This window comes from Podarcis melisellensis (assembly GCF_964234715.1).
Source record: "Podarcis melisellensis genome assembly, chromosome: 6".
NCBI classification, from domain to species: Eukaryota; Metazoa; Chordata; class Lepidosauria; order Squamata; family Lacertidae; genus Podarcis; species Podarcis melisellensis.
The window spans coordinates 25,859,458-25,883,093 of NC_138538.1; the positions used below are offsets into that span (position 1 = coordinate 25,859,458).

Here is a 23,636-nt window from a genome sequence, read left to right on the forward strand (position 1 = left end):
TGTGGGCCATGAGAACACAAAACACTGTTGCTGTATGTAGGCTTTGTTTTATCTATTTTTTTATCTTATATTTTGGAAATGTACATCCAGTTTTTTCCCCTTAATTTTTTTGGGGAGCCCAAGAGAATTGGGCCCTAAGCTATAACTTGCTTAGTTTATACATAATTCTGGCACTGTACAGAGGCAAGGGAAAGCTGAGTGTAGCCAGGCTTACACTCTGGACTTGAAGTCCATTTCAGAAAGCTTAAGGAACTACTGATTCTTAAGATCCCATGGGCAGAAATACTCAAAGAGAAGAGAGTCCAAGATGAATGGGAGATTCTGAAAGGTGAAATACTGAAGGAAGAAATGCAGATTTTTTTGGGGGGGGAGTGGGAGGCATCTAAAAAAATCAGCAAGCTGCATAAGGAGCTTACAGCTGAGCTGAGATTTAAGAAGGGCATGCATAAGAAATGGAAGAAAGGGGAAATTATGAAGGAAGAGTATACACGAGTAGCCAACAATTACAGGAAGAAGGTCAGCCAGGCCAAAGCTCAGAATGAACTCAGGCTTACAAGAGAGGTTAAAGAGGATAAAAAACGGTTTCTTCTGCTATGTTCAAAGCAAGAGGAAGAACAAGCAAGTAGTAGGTCCTTTATTTTAATTGAGATTCCTGCATTACAGGGAGTTGGAATAGATAACCCTCAGGGTCCTTCCACCTCTGCAACTGATGCTGTAAACCTTAGGAACCACAAGACCGATCCTAATAAATTCATGCTATAGTTGATCCATACAGACCTCCATTCATTTATGTCATGTTCTCTTTCTATCTTACCTGTCTTCAGTATGTATAGAGAGATTAGGGTGTCTTTCACCCTGCTTAGCTTCAGCAAGGTTTCTCTGTTATGATGTCTACCATGCCCTGCAATATTCTGAAGCTGAACGTTCTAAGCTTGTGTTTTACTTCATTATTTTAACTCCGTATTCTGTTTCTTCATTCAAAGAGATTGCAGGACAGTTTAGAACTTAAAAACACAAAAACACATAACATAGTATGTGCTTTATGTTACCCCTTATCCTATTTTCCCCTACTTTTTCTGCTTTCATTTCTTTGTCAAATAGGCCTCTTCATTCCATTGCTTCTAGAAACGTGCCTGCCACTTTTAAAGCATTACATTTGCAAATTTATTGCTAATGGACTTTTAAACATGCCTCTCCATGTTGTAAAGTACTTTTCCTTCTTCTACTCAGAAAAGGCATCGGTGTCAGTATAGGGAACCTTTGTTGTTGCTTCTGTTATTATGTTTATGACAGCATTCCTACTGGATTGCTGTTTAGTGATATTGTATGAATTCTCCTTCTTTTTTGAAGTAACTTCATGATCTCAGTGGCGGAGGAAGGGGGTCGGGGTGCGGTTCACCCCAAGTATTATCACGGGTGTGTGTGACAAAATGAGTTGTTGTTTTTTAAAAAAATAAAAATGGGCTCACAAAACTTTTTAGGAATGACGTGGTGGCTTAGGCACCTGCAGGTTCCGTGCTGCCTGAAACCGCAGTGTGGGACTTGTGTCTGCCTACTGCCTCTCCCTCAGCCACCCAACAGCTGAGGGGGAGGCAGTGGAGAGGCTCCAAGCGATGGAGAGGCTTGCCCCGCCTCCACGGGCAAATTGCCCTAAGCCCATGGGCACAGATCGCCCCACCCCCAATTGCAGGACATGTCCCTGCACCATGCACCCGAGCGGCTAGCTACACCGCTGCATGATCCTACTATTTTATGTGTATAGTATTTGTTAGAATCATAGACTTTAGGTATAGATAGGTCTGGCCGCTGTGATGGGCTGAATGAGGGTGAGTTTTTCATTTGAGACCATGAGAGGGCTTGATAGTGCCTGAAACATGCAACAGAATTTGCTGCTATTGTTACTACTGCTATGGCACTGAATTTCATTCTCAACCAGAGTCTGGACCTGAACCATAGGTTCCAGATGGAATGATCCCACCTCCCCACCTCCAAAGACTACAGAATTCACACTGGAGTTCAGGTAGAGCAAATGATTTTACCCCCAAACTCCATCAACACCTCCTGGAGCAATGTGAAGCAACTCACCCCTAACTGTAGACTGTGATTCAGCAAAAAGTACTGAACAGATGTCGATTTGCTTATAATGATGTTTAACTGCTACTGAAATTTTCTCTTCTGTGTCGTTTAAAAAACAAAACAACATGAAAATGTTTATTTACTTATTTTAAGGCTGAACTACTCAAAGGGTCCGCATATTGCAGCTATAAGTTTGTAAAGGAAAAGCTGCAGTCACCTGTTGGAACAAATGTCCATACGTTTCTGCTACTCAGTGTCAGGGACTGGCTCCCTTGACACTTATTTATTAATTGCATGGTCACCTCTTCATTTTATTCTCACAACAGCCCTATGAGGTAGGCCAGACTGAGAGTCAGTGATTGACTTTCTGGCTGAGTGGGGGATTCAAACCCATGTCTCTCATGCTCGCCATCTTTTCTCCACCATGAACCCAAAGGAAAATTATTAGCAGCTGGAGGCAGGCAGTAGATCATCAGAAAGAGACCATCTGAATTCTCTCCATGCAACATGTGCATGCATTCATATACATGAATATGCCACTGGAGAACAAACGGACTGTATGCCATGTCTTCCCTTCACAGAACAAATGAGAGAAAAACATTGTCTCAGCAAGCATCCACAAAGGCTGCCTGGACTACATGTGCACAATATTACAGCTGTGGGGGAGTCATTGAAGCTTTGCAGCCTAAGCTTTCCCACATCTGTTCAGTAAAAGCAGATGCTGCTTTCTCTGCTCTCTTCTTTCCGCTGCACTTTGACAGTGTAATGCACTGATACTGTAAAACATTGGTCAGGGGAGCATTAGTGTGAAAATGATGCTGGAAAAAGAATTTGCAGGTAATGGCTGTTTCTGCACTGGGCTTTCTATGTTCCCTGGACAGCATCACTTTCAGCAGTTGGCTCTCAGAGCTTCACTTAAAGCAGTGAGGAGGAAAACTAATCTTTTGTGCTTGCTTTTCTTCAGTGGCCCTGTCTCATACTCTGATCCTAATGGGGCGGAAATGAGCTCAGCTGCCTAATTCTATTAAAAACGCTGGCTGTTATTTGCACATGGATGCTCATATGCTTGCTTGCAGCCTTGCTGCTATAATGCCATAGCAAAATGGAAGTGAGCCAAAGTCCCTTACAGTCTGGATCTCTGTCTGTCTGTCTGTCTCTCACTGCACCAACACTACCCACACAAACCTTTCCAGCAATCTGCAATGAGATAAACCATTGCACAGAGGTGAACTTGAAAAAAAGATACATGAAATCCCACTAGTTAATTCCCGAAAAGAAAGATGTCGTGGCCTAGAACGCACATTCTCTACTCTGGATGCAAGAATCCAGAGGGGGCAATCCTAACTATTGTCAGCTAGGCTAAGCCTCCCAAAGTCTACCTGAGAGGGATCAGGATGAGGCAGAAGTGTAATTCTGCTGGCAAGGCAGCACTCTCGGCAACCTCTGGTACACTTGCAGAAAGTTACATAGGTAGATGATCCTGGTGGTGATCCTGCCAGTGCAAAGGGCTGAAACAGGACAGGTTGGAAGTGTTAGGTTTCTGTTATGCCACTGTGCAGTTCTTGGAGTCACAAGACTCTATTGACATTCCAGATTGTTGGAAGTCTCACAGGAGATGGGAGACGGATGTTGATGTTACTGGTTTCCTGTTTCTTTGTTCAGTTGTTTTCTGTCTCTAACAGAGAGCAGATGCATATTCTTTTCTGTCTTGTGTAGTTAGAAATAAAGTAGCAATGTAGCACATATTTCTGGCTCTTTCTGCTGCTGTCTGGGTACTTAGCGCAATGGAGAGCATGCCTGAATTCTCATACAAAGGCTTAGGTCATGAATCACCGTCGGAGGAGAGCCTGGAAGGGTTCCGAAGATACGGCCTGAGGAGTAGCCATTTGTGCAGAGGCTCCAACAGGAAGTAGCTTGTAACCCACAAGATCCAAAGACCTCACACTTCCTAAACAAATCCACCAGATTAGACCCCATTGCTTCATTGAAACAGCCCTGTACTGTACTAGTAAGGCAGAAGCTGGCTAATTTCCCACTAGTTCCAATGGAAGCAGAGGTGTAGGAAGGTCAGGTGGTACCCGGTGCAGAAAATTTCTTGTCACCCCCCCCCCATCATTTTTTTTTAATGGTTTTACAGTATTTACTATTTTCTTACAAAGGAAAATAATAATAATAATAATAATAATAATAATAATAATAATAATAATAATAATAAAAAACAACAACTCTTATTTATGTCCCACCCTCCCCGGCCAAAGTCGGGCTCAGGGCAGCTAACATCAGATACATAACATTGGTATAAAATCAAACAATAATTAAATTACCTCCTAAAAACATGTCAAAATCAAATTAAAGACTCATTAGATGGCTTTCCGCAGGGTTAGGGTTGGGAACAGTAAGTGCTCCACTGAATTGAAATTTCAGCCTTCATGACATAGGAAAATGGCCAAGTAAACAGCTGTTTTCGTGGAGGAGGGTCAAGATATTAACTGATATGCATGAAATTTCATATATAGCTATATAATCCCTTGTATAGTAAGATATGACCTTTGGAGCAGGCATTTTTTTTAAAAAAAAAGTTTTTTATGAACCACCCTAGTAGGGCAGTAATTGTTCCTTGATAATTTGTTACCCCCCCCCCCATGATGGCACCCGGGGCGGAACACTCTCTCCCCGCCCGCCCCCCTTCCTACACCCCTGAATGGAAGGGAAAGTTTAGTGGAGGAAATTGCTTGAGAAAAGACTATGGAAAAGCTCTCCTCCACTTGGCCGCTGTGAACTGCCAGGAGACTGGATGGTGTGGTGTATTTACCACCAATCGCTCCCCTGCCCCATACTTAAGATTGTTCTTCCATCAGTGCTGGTTTTAAGTATTGGATACAGTAGAACTCTGTAGATTTCAGGCAGGCAAAAGCATCCCCCTCTCCACATACACCCACAAATATTTTGTTAATTTTCTGGGATAGAGGAGGGAAATTTTTATAATTTTTGTGTCGTCTTTAAATATGAGGTGGTTAAAGGTTTTTTTGGGTTTTTTTCTCCTTTCTTTTGCAACAAAAAAGAATAACTGGCTTCCAATCATTTGGAATTTTGGTTTGGCTTGTTTTAGGCATGCCATTTTCTGGACAGAATGCTCTAGGGAATGATGCTACGTCATGATGTAGAATTGTTTGCATTGGCATTTTTCATTTTTCTTTTGTGGGGGTGGTTGCTTCCATTGTGGTAGGTTTCTGTTTTGTTTGTTTGTTTAAAAGGGAGGGAACGCTTGACCACTTTGCATTTTAGAAAAACCTAATATTATTTAAATCCTTCTCCCCAAACCAAACCCACCAAATATTGCTCCATTGTTGCAAGGGGCAAATGGCCCTGCAAGAGTGGAGATGGTATATTCTGTGCATGTTTAGTATTGATGGCTTAGCTGGTTGCTGAGACAACTCATATTCTGAGAGACACCTTGTTCATTGTTGTTGTTGAACTTCCATTCTCAACTTTGGGTTATATAGACTCATCTTAAAAACATTTCTCTGTAATTTGTTTTTGTTTTAATACTGAATCTGCCCTGTGAGTAGTTCTGTTATTATTTGCAAGGTTATGTGTTAGTTTGCACATATCTTTACGACAAATCAACTAAAAAATGATGAACACTAGGACTGACAATGCATCTTGGGGTTGAGCACTGACCAGTATTAAACCCTATAAGGATCTCTGCAAGACTACTTTATATTGATCTCTCATTCTCACTCATTTACTGTTATGATCATTTGCAACTAAAGCCCACTTTGAGTTTCCTAAGTGGGGAATGTAGATTTCAGTTGCCATCTATTTCATGCTGAGCAATTTATTCAGTGTTCAGTACGTCAGGCTTGAAGCTTCCAGTATAAGAAATGCACAATTCTGTACCTCTTGCTATGTCAAATGTTGCATCCTGAACTAACTGAGAGCATGCCCAGGTAATAGATGTGTTCAGTCATGCATTTCTTGCCAGGGGACTATGGGAAGATTATAGGTATTAGAAGCTTTAAAATCTCAAGTGAGTCATTTGCTGAGGAGGTAATTAATCCATTGCATTAAAAAAAAAAAGCTTATGGGTTTTCAGCAAAGTATGCTTGGACTTAAAAGAAAAATCGTGACTTAAAATATAGTGGATTTTGTCAAGGCTATAGTAATTTCACTCCTGTGGCCCGCATAATGCTTCTTGCCAAATCACATTGGGAATACCAACTCTGGAAGCTAGTTTACTTCAAAGGATTCATTTATTTGAATGGGAAAAGAGGATAGATCCTTAAAAGTTCACCAACGTTATGCAGAGACGGGAACATTCATGATCTAAGTTAGCCAGTCTAAGTTGCATAGATTTTATGTCATTTTGGTTGTTCTGCTAAACCTCATTGAACAGCACAAGAACAAAGGTGTGCGTGCATGAGGACATCAAAGTATTATAAATGTATATGGGCAAGGCTTGGTTTTCTTGTAGCTGTATGCTGTTGATTTTATATGTGCGTATGCGTATGTGTGTATATAATTGCACGCTTAGTCAACTGTGGGGAAAATCAAAGTATAGGACATTTAATGTATGCTTGATTTACTCTGCTTCAGTTAGCCATGAGACAGAAGTCATGAAGAGCAAGAGTTCTTGGTTTCACCAAGCAATGTCCAGACATTTTCAAGCAATAAATGCTGGGAAACATAGTTTAGGGCTGTGATACATCCCGTATTTCCTGACATAGCCAGGATTAGTCCATCAAAATTGGCGTCCAGGTGAAAATTTTGGATATAGTTTAAAAAGCTCAACAACCTTTGTGTCCAGATTTTCACTTTTTGAAATATGGCAACCCTAACGTAGTTAATCTGTGCATAGCATAATCCAGAAAATGGCATAATCCAGAAAATGGTATAATCCAGAAAATGGTATAATCCAAAAGGGAGTTTCATTTTGATGTGCAAGCCAGCTGGGGAGCTTCAAAACGGGTTGATCTGCTGTGAAATGTAGACAAAACAAATTCCTTTCCCATCCCTACCCAGACAAAAATATATGAAAATGTAGAGCATTTACTTGTCAAACAAGAACTCTCATGGGGAAAAGGTCTCAAGGGGTGGAAAGCCTTCTCCAAAGACGCTTGTAACTGATGACCTGCTTCTGAACCAAGCTGAGGGGAGCATGTTCATAACTAATTACCCCTGACTATCCCAGTTTTAATCTAATTATATGCACAATAAATGCATGGGCACATATTGAAAGCTGAGCAATGCCTTCTATTTTGGGCTACAATCCTAACCTCCCTTCCCTAGGGGCAAGCCCCATTGAATTCAGAGGGACTTCTGACTAGTCATAGTAAGGATTGCAGCCTCAAGTCTTGTGTGTGCATTCTCATATGTTGCACATCAGAGACTCCTGGAGCTTCAAAGGAATTCTGCCCTGGTCTGGAACCCAGCGTTAAGTAGTTCACATTTCATATGGACCAGTTGGCTGGTCTCTAGGTACCATATGGACAGATGCCGAAAGAACAATGTTGATAGTTCTTGTGTTATCACAAAAAAGAGGGAGAGCTGTGATGAGGAAGGGCTGGACTGAGCTCAGCCAAAATGGTTGTTCTTTTGGCTAAAGTTGACAGGTCATCTGTGGTGGTTTGGACACTGCTATATCCAGTGCTATTTTTGTAGAAAAATAGGTGCCGAACTCACAACAAACTCCTCCCTTGCTCTCTTAAAATGGTAATGGTGCCCACCTGAGAGGTGCCGGAACTGAGTTGCAGCTGGAAAAAAAGCCTTGGCTATATCCATCATATTGACTGCTCTGAGAAGGCCTCTCTGTAGTGACTCTCTATCACCAAAGAAAGTCATTTTGGGAAGAACATAATGGATGGAACACTGCTGCAGTCTGATGGTGAGCTTTTCCATCTATTGTTTTGAGAAAGAGAGAGTTGCCATCAGTACACTAAATACTAACTCTCGTTAATTCATACCTGAACCATGAATTCACTTACGTGACCTTAGGCAAGTCACTATCTCTCACTCTTGGCCTCCCTCTCTCCTGCATCTGTGATATGTGGATAATTATACTAGCCTTTTTGACATGATTGGAGCTAGGGATTACAGAGTTTTGGATGTTTGCTGTGTTGTATAAAATGCCAAGCAATATTATTGCTGAAAATAAATAAGCTGTTAACATTAAAGTTTGAAGGTTGCAGGCAAGTTATATGGAAAAAATAATTCTACTAGACACCGTAGAGGAATAACCTCTTATAATAACCACTTCAATAAGATCATGTCCCTGCCTGTTAATTAATGAAAGCAATAAGAATTGGTTTTGTTTCTTCTTTGGAAGTGTTTATATTTGTGATAAAGGAGCCCCATAAGTAATTCATGTAAGCAGTTTTCTGTTTTTCTTATTAGCATTAGCTGTTTGACATAATCATCCTTTCCCCAGGATTGTGGTGTTCTTGTTCCTTGCAAATATTTATCAACTGAAAACTGCTGACAGAATTGTGGCAGAGGACTCTTGTCAGCAGGTTCTTTAAATGGACACTAGGAAGATGAAAATCATATGAAAAGTCATTCCTTGTCTGGCAGTTACTTGTAATGCCCTGTCTTATGAATATTTTAAATCACTTGATGAATATTAGAGCCAAGAATGCAGAATTGTGTATGCAAAAAAGGAAAAAGGAAAGAAAAGAGGATTCTCATTAGTATGTCTAATTTGTGTGCATAAAAACCCAATTGCCCATTTGTGCCCATTTGTTGTGTTTGAATATGTAGAATGAAGTTGAAAAATGATGCTGAGCTTAAACCAAAGCTCTATATATTCACAAAGTGAGAAAACACATTGTGTGTGTGTGTTTCACTCTGACCTTTCCCAATATGTGGCCTAATTGTCTCAGGATGTAGAGTGTCGACTTTTAAACTCCCAGTGGCTACAATAACCACATGTGCTTGCCTGTCCATTTTCATATAAGCTACTGTCAGGGCTGGCAGGCAAACAGGATCACCCACAGGTCAGAATGAAGACTTGAGACTCAACGGGAAGTCAGTTTTTTTTAATCAGAAAAGGAAAGCACAGCAGAGTTCACCCAGTCTCAACTACCCTAGTTTACAGGGCTGTCTGAAGCATATGCGTTGCCGGGGTGCAAAGATGCGTCCCGGTGCTCCCCCCCCCCCGTTGCCCAGTACCAGGAGCGTGGAGGCGGCCAGCCGCCTCTGCGTCTCACTGGCTCGGTCGCCCCCGAACTCATGGTGCAGAAGAGCCCACAGTAGAAGAGCTCGCTGCAGTGCTCTGACCGATGGGTAGGCTCTTCCCCAGACTCAACTCTCAGGCCCTGGACTCTCGGCCTGGTGCCCCTGAGAGCCTGGTGCCAGTGTGCCCCACACCCCTAGCGCCTATGGGTAAGACGGCCCTGCTAGTTGAAGATGTTGCTGGGACTGTTGTCTGGTCCCTCCTTCCCTCTCCAGCCCTCTGCCTCTGGAATCCTTCCAAGCAGACGTAAACTATGGTGAAGAACAGGGACCCTCCCTCTGGGCATGTCTGGCCCATTGCTCAGCAATGTGCAAGGCTCTTTGCAATGATGATGTCAGTGGATGAGGAGAGGCAACTTTAGAAGGACTTGCCCACCACTGTGAAACTGAGGCAATGTCTGGCTCCTCTTGGTCAGAGTCTGCACTCCAACTGAGATCCTCAGCACCCCGTCCTGTCCTGGAATGGCGTCCTTCTTCTGACTCCCCATGCTCACTCCCAGCTTGCCCCCTCCTCTGACGTGTTCCCTGTGTCCCACCACCACTGCCCTGGTTCTAAGTCTTCTTCCTTTGTGTCATCCCTGGGGGGTTCATGGGCTGGCACCTCCCACCGCTCTTCATCATCCAGCCGGTCCCCAACACTTACATATAAATCAGACCCTTGATTTTTTTTTAATGTTGCAAACAATGTATTACTCTTTGCTCCCTAAAAAAAATTGAGAAATCTTCCTGTCATGTAGCCCTGTTACCATTCTTAATCGTTCTTTTATAATTAATCCTCAGAATAGTTAATAATGTAGATTCCATTCCTAGCTTTGAAATAATATCTAGTTCAGGGAATGTATGATGGATGCTTTTAATAAAGTCAGTAATTATCTTTTATTGTTGATGGGTGCTGGTTTATTTTTAATTGTTCTTTTTGTTCTTTTGTGGTTAGAGAGCACTAGAGTGTTGGGTTTGACAAAGGATTGAGCTATTTTTAAATCTTTATATAATGTGGCTACAATGAGGTTAACAACAGACTAATATATATGGGAGGGGGGACGTACAAAAAAAAAATCAGTGTTTTTGAATGGTGCCTAATCCAAAATGTATTTAAATAGATCCAAGCTGAATTATAGCTATGTAAATTGCCTCTTGTGGTCATGTTCTTAAAGGATTCATTTGCTAAAGGATGCTCTTCCCATGCCAATTCCATGTGCCCCAGGCCTAATCTACATCATCTAGATCAGGCATAGGCAAACTCGGCCCTCTGGATGTTTTGAGACTACAACTTCCATCACCCCTAGCTTACAGGACCAGTGGTCAGGGATGATGGGAATTTTAGTCACAAAACATCTGAAGGGCCGAGTTTGCCTATGCCTGATGTAGATCATACCATGCAGGAAGCAGAGGTGTAAATAAAACTGCCTGTGTCAGTGGCAGCTTCATGGTTTACCATCAGCCTTCTCCAACCTGGTCTCCTGCAGGTGTTATGGACTCCAATTCCCATCAGTTACAGCCAGCATGGAAAATGGTCAAGGATGATGGGAATTGTAGTCCAAAACATCTGGAGTGTTAACAGTTTTGGGAAGATAATAGCTCACACAAATGAGATTAACCACATATAATGAGCAAAATAACCAACATTGCCAGTTAGTTTGGCCTAGAGGAGAAATGATTTCCTGGCCTCAAATGTGACAGTTGTGAATTATGAAGAACGTAACGTCCTCACAGCTACATAAAAAGCCCTTCAAATGAATGAAAGGGAAATATTAGAATTTAAATACCTTTGTGAATGAGGGTCAAAATAAATATAAGCTTTGAATCCCCATGGCTTGCAACTGAAAGACACATTTTCTGCCTGATAGAACTCTGTCACATACTTCTAGACTAAAGCAGTAGAAGATAATATTCTTTGTTTATTTTGTGTTTCTTATACTATCTGTAAAATATGGCATCAGTTGTGTATATAAAATTGTAGCTTATACATTGCTCAAACAAACAACATTCATAACCCTTCTCCTTGCATTTATGGTCAACAAAATGTTTCATACCCAAGTTTCAAAGAGAAGGAAAACTGACTGAAATGAATACAAGGAATGAATACAAGGAACCATGGAATTTTTTTAAAGAACTGATTGCTCTTTTTTCTACTGCAAGATTCTAATTCTGTGTGACCATATAATTTAGAGAATATTTTTGTTTGCTTTTTTTGAAGTATGATTCCTTTTCAATTCAAACCACTTAAAAATATATAGTGTAGCTTTCAAAACAGAAAAAAGAGCTCTGGTCTTAAGTCTCTTGTCTGTTTGATTCCTCCAGTGGTTTGAGAATCTTAAAAATCAGTTCTGCTCTGCTTTCATTACCAGGAGTTCTGTAGTTCCTGGATTTGTTATACCACCTCAGCTTGCTTATTACAACATGGTAATGAGTTATTTTTCCTCAAGAACAGCCTGAGAACAAGCAAGAGAGGAGAATATATTTTCAGTCCTTTATTTTTAAATCAATTGGTCGTCAATATATTAAAGTGTGAAATGTGTCTAGTGAGGTTCTGATCTTTGGAATGAAGGGCATTCTTACCCAGTGCAGTATGAAGGCTTTATGCTAGGGATGGAAAACACTGCATTTCAGTAGTGACATAATTTAATGAAGTGCTGAAGCCACTACCACATTCATGCCCATTTTTGGGAGGAAGACAATGGGACAGTAAGTCTTGTGCAGCAATAACATCAAAAAAATAAAAGCTGAAGAGCTGAATCAGAGCAACAGATAAAAATCCAAATAACAGACAGGAATATTACAAGATCAAACCACGATTAAAATGACCTCACAGAGCAGACTCAGTAATACGTAGTAAGTAAGAAAATAAGTAGGGACGCGGGTGGCGCTGTGGCCTAAACCACTGAGCCTCTTGGGCTTGCCGATCAGAAGGTCGGTGGTTCGAATCCCCACGAGGGGGTGAGCTCCTGTTGCTCGGTCCCAGCTCCTGCCAACCTAGCAGTGTGAAAGCACATCAAAGTGCAAATAGGTACCAATCTGGCGGGAAGGTAAACAGCATCTCTGTGCACTGCTCTGGTTTCTGTGTTCTGTTGCGCAAGAAGTTGCTTAGTCATGCTGGCCACATGACCTGGAAAAACTGTCTGCAGACAAACGCCAGCTCCCTCGGCCTGTAAAGCAAGATGAGTGGTGCAACCCCAGAGTCGTCTGCGACTGGACTTAACTGTCAGGGGTCCTTTACCTTTAGCTTTAATAAAATAAGTATAAAACATACACTGAAAGGGAGTGGCATAGTTTATTGCAGTCATAGTGAACAATGGCAGCAAACCTGGACTGAATAATTCATTTAGAGTGTTATGAACCCTTGGCAAAAGTGTGGGTGGGGTGGGGAGGGGGAGAAGAGTGGTGTGTGACTATGGGAGGAGAGCATGGGCATATATACCTGGTTGCACCAAGACTTGCTAGGAACAGTAAGTGTAACAATGGTTGAAATTTGCCAAAAGATGGAGACAGTGCTGGGTAACAGTGAGTTCTCTTGTGTGTTTTCAGACATGGAGAATCAGCCATTGTTATGCTTCTTGGCCCCAGCTGGTTTTTGTGCAACCTTACGTGGAACCAAAAAGTCTGCATTTATATGTCTGCTATCTCTCCTGCCACTGCATATTAAGATGGACCAGATGGTTTCAACAACAGCCAAAAACCCCTTTTCTTTCTTCTCCCTGCATTGCACTGCTTACCACCTAGCTTGATTAAGAGTACCAGAGAAATTGAAAATTTACACACTGTTTTGTGATGCTTTGGTTGGCCTAATTAAGGTATTGCCCTGTTGTGGATTTAGAGATTGTTATGGACTAACATGACTGGCTATCTTTACTTTCTGTGTGACGCTGAAGCACTTTTGGATAGCTGAAGCCAATTACCCCTTCTTATGCCTTAATTGGATCTCTCTCGTGCTATAATACTGTCTTCTGTTTGAAGGCCCCGATTTCCCCTTACACTGATGACCTCATTATCATCTCAAGAAAAAAGTTGACTGTTGTGAATCTGCTACAGTTAGAAGCATCCCACTTTCTGCTATTCCTTTTTCTTAACATTCCTTTTTGACGGATGAAGATGATTTTCTTTCTTGTTTCTTTCCTGTTCTGAGATTTCTGGTTTGTAGCAAGCTGTGGGATTGGGAATTTTGATTTAGGCTCTTGTTAATAACAGCTATCTGCTTTGTCTCCTACTGCCAGGCAAGCAGAGGGGGAGGGAAGGCAGAGCTCCTATCAAAGCGTAGCGCTCTGAATGAGAGGCTTCAGCTGAGCAATGGAGCTAAATGGAGACAATCAGCCACTGCCCTTTAGGTTAACTACCTGCTGCAGGAGTCTAATTGCAAGAAATTGTTCCTGTCACTAATGAAACAGCACTACTGAGTAGAAGATGTCCATATTGCTTTGAGCCCCCCAAAGCCCATCTTTTGTGACCCTGTCGATGGCACGCAGCACAGTTTATTAATGGTGTAGATGCCTACTGATTAAATTCTGTTTCCTTCCAGTAAGTTACACAGGGACGATTCGGAAGGAAAAGAAATGAGCGTGACATATGGAATAGCATTTAAAGAGAACTCTTCTCCACCTTTGATCTCTCAGATCAATATATAATACTGCTAAAAAAGAGATGAATGCACCTCACATACTGATGCTTGCCCCCACTCCATGCCGAAGAAACTGAGCAGGGGACGCAGAGTGCCTTGACTTGGGTAAATTCTACTGAGTATCATTAGATGTGCAGTTGACAGTAACTTATGTGTTTCAGATTGATCCAGTGATTAGCTACATAGATGATAGATATATAGATAGATAGAGATAGATATAAAAAGATGGATGGATGCTGCGCATTAAGCCACTATATTATTTATTTATTTATTTTCCATACTGCCCTTCATTCAAAGACCTCAGGGTGGTTTACAATATAAAAACACAAAAAATACATATCATAGTATCAAACAAAAACAATGCCCCCCCACAGTGTAAAAGACAATACAGTGGTACCTCGGGTTAAGAACTTAATTCATTCTGGAGGTCCGTTCTTAACCTGAAACTGTTCTTAACCTGAGGTACCACTTTAGCTAATGGGGCCTCCCACTGCTGCCGCGCTGCCAGAGCATGATTTCAGTTCTCATCCTGAAGCAAATTTCTTAACCTGAGGTACTATTTCTGGGTTAGCGGAGTCTGTAACCTGAAGTGTCTGTAACCCGAGGTACCACTGTAGATGATTGAATTAGCCAAGGGCCTGGGAGAAGAGGAACGTTTTCGCCTGGCACCTAAAGATACTTAATGAAGGCGCCAGACGAGGTTCCCTGGGGAGAGGGAACCAGGCAGAGGGCCTTATCGGTAGTGGTGCCCGCCCTGTGGAATGCCCTCCCATCAGATGTCAAGGAAATAAACAACTGACTTTTAGAAGACATCTGAAGGCAACCCTGTATCGGGAAATTTTTAGTGTCAAATCTTTTACAATTTTTTGTGTGCTGTAAGCTGCCCAGAGTGGCTGGGGAAACCCAGCCAGATGGGTGGAGTATAAATAATAATTTTATTATTATGATGATGATGATGCAACGGGGGAGCCACCACATACAAGTCACATTCTCATGTGGCTGCCCTCCAGATCTCTCGCAGAGGCATCACACAAAAAAGGGCCTCAGATAATGATCCCAGGGTCTGGGTTCAAATAATGATGGATGTTCATGTGGGGTGGTTTTCTGCAAAATAGTTTTGAAGCAACCATCAGTATAAATGGCTGCTGGTCATATGAACACACCTTCTGAAGCTAGGTATAGGCCATCTGAGACCAGTAAATGCTGCTTACGGGACCTAGGAAGTATTATAGGCCTGTGTACGTGCAATGTTGCATAATCATTATGAGTAATTAATAACAGATAGCTAACAATTATGATTTATAAAGTGCTTGCACTGCACAGTAACAAAATTTAAGACAGGCACTGGTCACTAACAAAAGGAAAAAGAAATCAGAGGAACGCCCTAGGAAGGGAAATTAAATCACCAATGGGTAGCTCAAGGTTACTCAACCTATATGACTGCCGGTGCTCTATAGTCCGGGTCTGCACAATAAACTGTGTTCTGCAAAGCTAAATGCAGCTTACCGGCCACAGTTTGTGACTTATGAGGTGCTTGGCAACCAACAACTAGCAAAAACTAAAACACACAGGTTTATTAACCCCACAGAGGGACATCAAATATTGCTAGTGGGCTGCACCTGCCTTGGAGAATCACAGCTTGGGAAGACTTTAGCTGTGGAATTTATGGTGGTTCATTCCTGTTCTGGAGGACAAGGGTCACCACTGTTTGAACTGCTGCTTTTGGCTACAGGTAGGAATGGCAGGTGGAAAAAGGTGCTTGAATCATGTGACACTTTTGTTGCATCACTTGCTTGAAGTCACTGTCTTTATTCTTCAGGAGGTTGCTCTTTTTGCAGAAATGTACACTTTTAATTGCCTGTTAGTTGGCTGCCGAAATATTTATTGTTCACATCTTGTAAGCCCCTGTTGGCTAGGCATCTGTGATAAATAAAAGGATGGTGTAGAAAGCAATTTTTAATGTCAACCAGGAGAAGAAGAAAATAGAGAGATTGATCTTAGTTCTCATCTTTGTCTATCTCTTTTTTATTTGTAGAAAAGTCATGCTAAGAATCCCTCTTTGATTAATTGCTTTACATGCTTATTCTGTTGTGCTTTGTGCAGTATTACAGGAACCATGGGGTTGGAAAAGCTATCAGTCTCTGCATGAGAAACCTGCACTCATTTTAACTGAAGCATGTGGATTTAAATATTGTTTAGTTACATTTGGGCAGATGCTCGGAATGACACTTTTGAAGAAATAGCAACCTTTGCTTCAAACAAAACAGGATTCTTAATTCCGTGAACCTAGTCTGCACAAACTGGGTTGTGATTCAAACCCCCCCCCCCCTTGGGGATAAGAAAGACACAAGGACACAGTAAATAAGGTTAATGGGCTAGAAAAGGCCACAACTTTATTGATTATAGCATGTGAGAGGTATTGGCTTAGGCATTGGACAAACAGCAGAGCTTGATTCCACCCCCTCGGGGAGGGGTGAGTCTAACAAGGGTTAACCACCAGTAGGGGGAGCCTGGTGATGCAAATACAACTGTAAGCTCTCCCCTGATGTCACTGGGGGTCATGCCATGGCCCCCAGCCACAGCAGGGCATTGGACAGGATCCACGACCGCTGGATTCTTTTAACAGAATACCCATAAAGTGAAGGGGTAGGTGATGGCCACACCCTGCCCTTCCATACACCAGCAACATATTCCAATGCCTAACCGCCACACACTCTCACCTCAAAATCAGCCCCACTTCAAAAGTAATGCTTACACTGGGGAAATGGCAAGGCACACACACAGAGAGAGAGAATCATCCACCCAAGGGCAAAAAACACACACAGCCATGCCACCAAACCAGCTGGAGCTGGTCACGAACAACTGCTTTGTAAGCCGCTGTTGCCTCCTGGAGCTTCCTTCTGCCTGCAAAAGAGCGAATGACAAAGTCCTGTCCTAAAGTCTTGACCCGTTGAAACCCGGCAGCACAATGAGGGGAAAGAGCTGCCTTGGCCGCATTTGAGTGGCTAAACCCCGCCCCCGAGCTTCCCTACAATTGGAAGACTAACTGAGGAGCGTGGCGTGGCAGCAATGACTGCAAGCAGGGGCTGGAATGCCCCCTGAGAAGCACGGGAACGGCTCCAGATCACAACCCCTCCCCTCCGGGAGGAGGAGAGGCTTTGTAATCAACCCAGGCTCAAAGTCCTAGAAGACTCGCACACAACCTTGTCCTTGACAGCCTTGGACATCCAGGTGAAGGGATACCTGGCTACCGCTGTCAGGACCAAATAGCTTTGAGTAGGTGGAGTGTACAGGCCCCAAATTATGCCAGTTCTAGATCTCACTTACCATAGTAGTCTCGATATTCAAGTCTAGAAAAGCACTCTTTCACAACCGAAGGGTGGCCATGCAATATATAAGCAATTTTAAAAATGGGGGTTGCACAATTGAAAACTCACCCTCTCTGGTTGTCAACCACCTGAATTTGGTGGTACCCGAGGAAAGCCTCATCTGCTGACCTAAGTTCCTAGACAGGTGGATGTGGGAACAGGTGGTGTTTTTTTCAGGTACCAAAGTCTCAGGCAGGTAGGGTGGTCCTAATGCTTGTATTCTCTTTACCCTCCTTGTGATTTAAGCTGGGTTGCAGTACATTTCCACACTTGCCTCCTTGTGAATAGTCCAAATGCCTATTCCCATAGGCAGGCCTTATTTAGTTTTTGAATACAGCTTTTGGATATTCTAGAGCAGAGATGGGGAACGTGGCTTCCCAGATATTGTTAAACTGTAGCTCCCATCAGCACCAGCCAGCTGGGCACTATAGTTTGTTAAGGGTGTTAGGAGTTGCTAGGACACCCCTCACAGCCACAATTCCCAGCACCTCTAACAAAGGATGGTTTACAGGATTCTCTGGGAGAAGCCATGGCTGGTGAAGCAGTATAAGAAGTGTGTTAAATGTGTGGTGTGGTTGCTAATTTTTAAGTCAGTCTTAAAAGCCTCTCTCTCTCTTGAAACACTTCCTCTTAAAAGCTGCTATCTTAGCATTGGTTATTTTAGTATTGACAGTTATGTTGGTTAGGTTGTAATTTATATTGATATTTGTAAACCATTCCAGCTGGCCTAGGTTTTTAAGATTGCTAGCATCATTGTTGTTGTCATGTTTATTTTATATGGGTCATATTCAACGGTCCAGTTCTGGTAGCAAAAGCAAGTGCATGGGGCTTCTCCTCTCACACATTCCTTTCAACTCCACCAAATCTGTTCTGGAGAGTTAGGAGAACCCTTAAAAGAGAGTGAAGGGAGAGGAAAAAGGAGTTCATTTTGGTGGGCAGGCAGAAAGGCTTCCACTGACGGAACAATCTCCTTAGTACTATGTTGAATTTTATCCCATCCAGGGCCGTCTTACCCATAGGTGCTAGGGGTGCGGGGCACCCAGGCACTGGGCTCTCAGAGGTGCCAGGCCAAGAGTCCAGGCCCCGAGAGTTGAGTCCAGGGAAGAGCCCGCCTGTCGATCAGAGTGCCGCAGCAGGCTCTTCTGTGCTGCAAGTTGGGGGGCAACTGAGCCAGGGAAGTGGCCGGCCAACTCTGCCCTCCTGCGCGCCTGGGACTGGGCAACCGGGGGGGGGGCGCAGGGTGGATCTTTGCACCCCAGCGCCGCATATGCTTACCCTATCTGTACTGTTTTATAATGTTATGAGTTGTTCTGGCTTTGCCCAGAGGTGCAGCACACAAGGTACTTTAAAAATAAAAATAAATTAAACACTTCTTTAAATAGCATCACACTGGGCCTGTTTCCCCATCCATGCAAGATAAAATTATTTTGCATATTTAGAATGTTGAGCCAAATTTGTATTTGTTAAAATAGACTTCAAAATAAATGTGACTATATTGAAGCTTTTTTTCTTTTTTAAAAAATGGTCATCTATTTCATAGATAGAAACAGCACACCAGCTGCTCAACAAATCTATTCCTTGTTCATGAGCAGAAGTAAAAACAATGTTTTGCTTGTTCTTTTCTGCAGCAATTTTTAGATTTTCTTCTTCATGTCACATGTGATTTTTTAGGACAGATGTCTACAGGTTTCCTTAGGGTTTTTGTGTGTGCTTTGTTATTATTATTATTTTTTTAAAAAAGTACCTTTCTTATATATTTTGCTTCTACAAACTAATACAAGGAGAATATAGAATTAGCAGGCAATATAATTTTATAACACCTTGCAATATACCACCTGATTGCAGTAACACCTCAAAGAGGTTTGGAAAAAGAAACTCTTTAAAATTATCAGTAAAAACAGTTAAAAGTGGGCATTTACAAACATTCAAAACTCATTAAACTTATACAATAAGCTAAAGTCAGATTTAAACACATGTAACTTCTACATGTCCGGATAGGTATGCTTTAACAAAAATGCTTTAAGTAGGTGCCAAAAAGAGTACAGTGATGGCACCAGCCTGGTGTCAGTAGAAGAGTTATGAGAAACAGAGGAATTATGAGTGGAAATTATATATAATCTATCACGATGTTATGCATGTCCATATGTGCTCTCATGGTGAACAGTTGGTGAATACAGTATTTGAGTTTTACTGTACACAGTATCGAAATGCACACAGTAATATTGTATATTATTGCATTCATAATAATGTACCACCACTTACATCTGCAAGGGATGCAATATGCTTTCTGTGATGATTTAAGCTGGTCACAAGCCAGCTCTCTCAGGAAGAACTGGGTGGCAAGAGTTGCCCTGTTCCTAACCTAGATGTTGCCTCTGGATATGATTTGGGGATGAAGAGTGCTTCTGGGAAGGGACTGCTCCTCTGAAGTGCAACACAGCCACAAACTATCATGAACACTGGCATGTGCTGGAATTTGCTTTCTCCTCTTCTCTCCCATTCCTTTTTCCTCATGTGCCAAGGATCTTTAGATTGTGAGCCTGAGGAACAGGTACATCTTATTTTTGTGAGCTGCTTTGAGAGCCTTTCAAGAACAACACACACTTTAATGTTCAAAAAGTTAAGATATGCACAAATGGGCTGTTGGGGTCATACGGCGAAAGCTTGCATGCTTTCTTTCTAATAGAAGACAGAAACAACAGGTAATGCAATTCAAAGCATGTTAGAAATAAGCCGCTTAGAACTAGAAGAGGAGAGCGCAAAATATGGTCTGAAGCTCAACATCAAAAAAAGATCATGGCCACTGGTCCCATCACCTTCTGGCAAATAGAAGGGGCAAATAGAAATGGAGGCAGTGAGAGATTTTACTTTCTTGGTCTCCATGATCACCTCAGATGGTGACAGCAGCCACAAAATTAAAAGACCCCTGCTTCTGGGGAGAAAAACGATGACAAACCTAGACAGCATCTCAAAAAGCAGAGACATCACCTTGCCAACAAAGGTCCGCATAGTTCAAGCTATGGTTTTCTCAGTAGTGATGTATGGAAGTGAGAGCTGGACCATAAAGAAGGCTGATCGCCGAAGAATTGATGGTTTGGAATTATGGTGCTGGAGGAGACTCTTGAGAGTCCCATGGACTGCAAGAAGATCAATCCTATCCATTCTTAAGGAAATCAGCCCTGAGTGCTCACTGGAAGGACAGATCCTGAAGCTGAGGCTCCAATACTTTAGCCGCCTCATGAGAAGAGAAGACTCCCTGGAAAAGACCCTGATGCTGGGAAAGATGGAGGGCACTAGGAGAAGGGGACGACAGAGGATGAGTTGGTTGGACAGTGTTCTCGAAGCTACCAACATGAGTTTGACCAAACTGCAGGAGGCAGTGGAAGACAGGAGTGCCTGGCGTGCTCTGGTCCATGGGGTCACGAAGAGTCGGACACAACTAAACGACTAAACAACAACATATGGGGGGGGCAAGAGAGTGGGGCCCTAAGTTATAGCTTGTTTAGCTTATACGTAAATCTGGCACTATTTGGACTGAATGTGTGTTGGCTTTTCTACAGATCTCACATCCAGTGATGGCAGTCAGGCATGGAGCAAATCCAGTGGAGATAATCCTTAACACACACACATAAAGAGCATTTATCTTCTGCACGGGGCTTCAGCTGCTACAAAGCAAGCTCCATTTGTTGATCTTATGAAAGGAATCCCATATATCGTTGGCTTTCTGTTCACCACATGAACATGCATTGTGGCTTGGATGCATAATGAGGCAGCAAATCTGAGTAAATTATTACCAGGTTACATTTTGCAGAGGTCACAAAAAGCCAAAGAGAATGCAATTTTGTCTCCTTGTAATACTTTTCTCTTCTAAATTACTTCCATATAAGAACGGTGGCTGAAAAGCACCAGGACATCTATTTAAATGAGTTCAGTAGCCCTGTTAGTGTACACCAAACATTCTTAATGCACGTTAGTGCTGGAAGGAAACTATTTACCTAATCCAAACAACAAGATGTTATAAGAACTGAAGAAGATTCACTGTGCTAATATGTCTGCAGATGATATGTCTGCATAAGCTTTATGGAATGAGTCAAGCAACACATTACATGGTCATTTTTTTCTTTTTCCTTGCTGTATCAATAAAATAATAATAATACATGGTCATTGTCATTTGTTCAAAGCATTTTGCACACACTGTTGTAGAAACCATAGGAGTGTTATGAAGTTAAAAATACATTTCTGGTATTAAAAATTTTCTGCATCTTCATCCTTGTGATATTAGTTACTGGTCATGGTGCAGGTATGAAATTTTGCTTTATGCTGTGGCGTTTGCCCTCCTAGGTGTGTGACATCATACTGGGTTCATAAGGAAAGGGTTAACTAATTGTAAAATGACTTACCTATAGGAACCCAAGGGGAGGAGTTAGAATTAGAGTTGTTAAGATGTCAGTCTGGAGTTAGAGAAGAGAGAGGGAGGATAAGTCTGTGGGTTGGGTTAGTCTGATGTGAGAGAGTGAGAGAATCTGTTAAGAGGAGTCAGTCAAACAGTTGAGATAAACAGTCAGAAGGTATTAGAAAGGTATAGGCCAGTAAATAATCTAAGGTTAAGAAACTGACTAGAAAATTATCTGAGAAACCATAAACCTGTAAATGCTTATAAAATAAACTTGTTTATTTGATTTAATTTTAACAACTGACTGGACTCAGTGTTACCCAAGAGTAACGGGTTGGTGGCAATGGGGAAGCGAGCACAGTGGTGGCACAGGGATCAATAGACCGTCAAACGTCCGGGGACCCTGTGTGATCACCACATATGCTAGTGTGGTTTCATTACGCATTGTTTACTTTTTATAATTTTGTACACTGCTTTGAGATTTTTGTACATTAAACTGTTTTATAATATGAATTCATGATTCCCCTGAGAGTACCCAAGGCATTTTGATCCCTGACGAAGAAATTCAAATGGCAACTTCTGTGGTACAAAAATATAATAAGTGACATTATTGACCATTCGTTGACCCAGACAATCCCATCCTATGAGTCCTTCAGCTTTTCTTCCCTATGATTAATTGTCTCTCTGACCAAAATAACTGAGTTTTTCATCACGTACTTAAATAGAACAACTCTTATTTATTTAAGTAAACTTAACGTATTTCTACCAGCAAACTTAACATATGAGAAGAGAGAAAGGTGTACCTGTTGGATGCCTACTTACCTAAAGATCATGTGCTTGCTCCACAGATCCTGTACATGGTCCACAGAATGTGGAGGTTGTTGACATCCGATCTCGGCAGCTAACCTTGCAGTGGGAGCCCTTTGGATATGCTGTGACTCGTTGCCACAGCTATAACCTGACAGTTCATTACCAGTATGTGTTCAACCAGCAGAAATATGAGGCAGAGGAACTAATTCAGACGTCATCACACTATACTTTGCGGGGACTGCGACCATTCATGACTATCCGACTGAGGTTGGCTCTTTCAAACCCAGAGGGCAAGATGGAGAGTGAAGAGCTGGTAGTTCAAACTGAGGAGGATGGTAAGGACAAAAGAAAGCGCTAATGACTTAAAATGTTAAAGTAGTTGAAAACACAAGTTGTGACTATCATTGTGTACACGTGCACACACATAGACAGCCACAAAATGCAAGGAAGGCAAAAAAAAAATATAATAACAATAAATATTTATATCACAATCTTGTAACTAACCTGAATGCCCTATTTAAGTAGATGACCTGAGCAATTCTGAATACTCCTTTCTTGTGGGTGGAAATTTTAGAAGAAGAAGCTGTAAGTATTATAAACAATAACTGCTTTTTCTCATGTCCTTCCTAGTTCCTGGACCTGTTCCCCTTGAATCGATTCAGGGTGGTCCTTTTGAAGAAAAGATCTATGTTCAGTGGAAGCCACCAAATGAGACTAATGGAATAATTACACTCTATGAGGTAAGGGGAATTGATTGTTAGATGATGCAAGATGTACTTCCACCTGTGGTGAATGTGGCGTAGATGCCTTTTAGGTGTTGGCTGTGTGTCCCAAGGCCTGGTGTTGGGAAGAAAAATCTATGAAAAATACTGCAGACTAAAACTCTGGAATAGAAGAGGCCTAGGGGCTACCTTATTTGCAGGTATAATTAGCACTACATGAGTAGTTTTACTGCATTGCATGTTCAAATGCATTTATACTTAAAGCTGTGCGGTTGATATTGTCTCATGCCCACCAGTTGGTGGTCATCTTCTGATGTGGGTTCATAGATAATGGCATCCACCTTGCACCTTCTCTGTTCAGTGTCTGGCATTTGCTATATGACAATGTATTTGCTAATAACTGCTGGGAATCTTAGGGCCTGCAG

At 42.0% G+C, this 23,636-nt stretch overlaps 1 protein-coding gene across 17 annotated transcripts in view; it reads left to right on the forward strand.

Moving 5' to 3' along the window:
• The window catches only part of PTPRT (protein tyrosine phosphatase receptor type T), a 591,983-nt gene that overhangs the window by 399,282 nt on the left and 169,065 nt on the right, over positions 1-23,636 (forward strand). For all 17 annotated transcript variants that reach the window (XM_081916619.1, XM_081916633.1, XM_081916621.1 and 14 more), the window contains exons 8-9: positions 22,528-22,824; positions 23,120-23,229. In XM_081916619.1, coding sequence (XP_081772745.1) covers positions 22,528-22,824; positions 23,120-23,229 — 407 coding nt within the window. The remainder of the gene's footprint in view (positions 1-22,527; positions 22,825-23,119; positions 23,230-23,636) is intronic.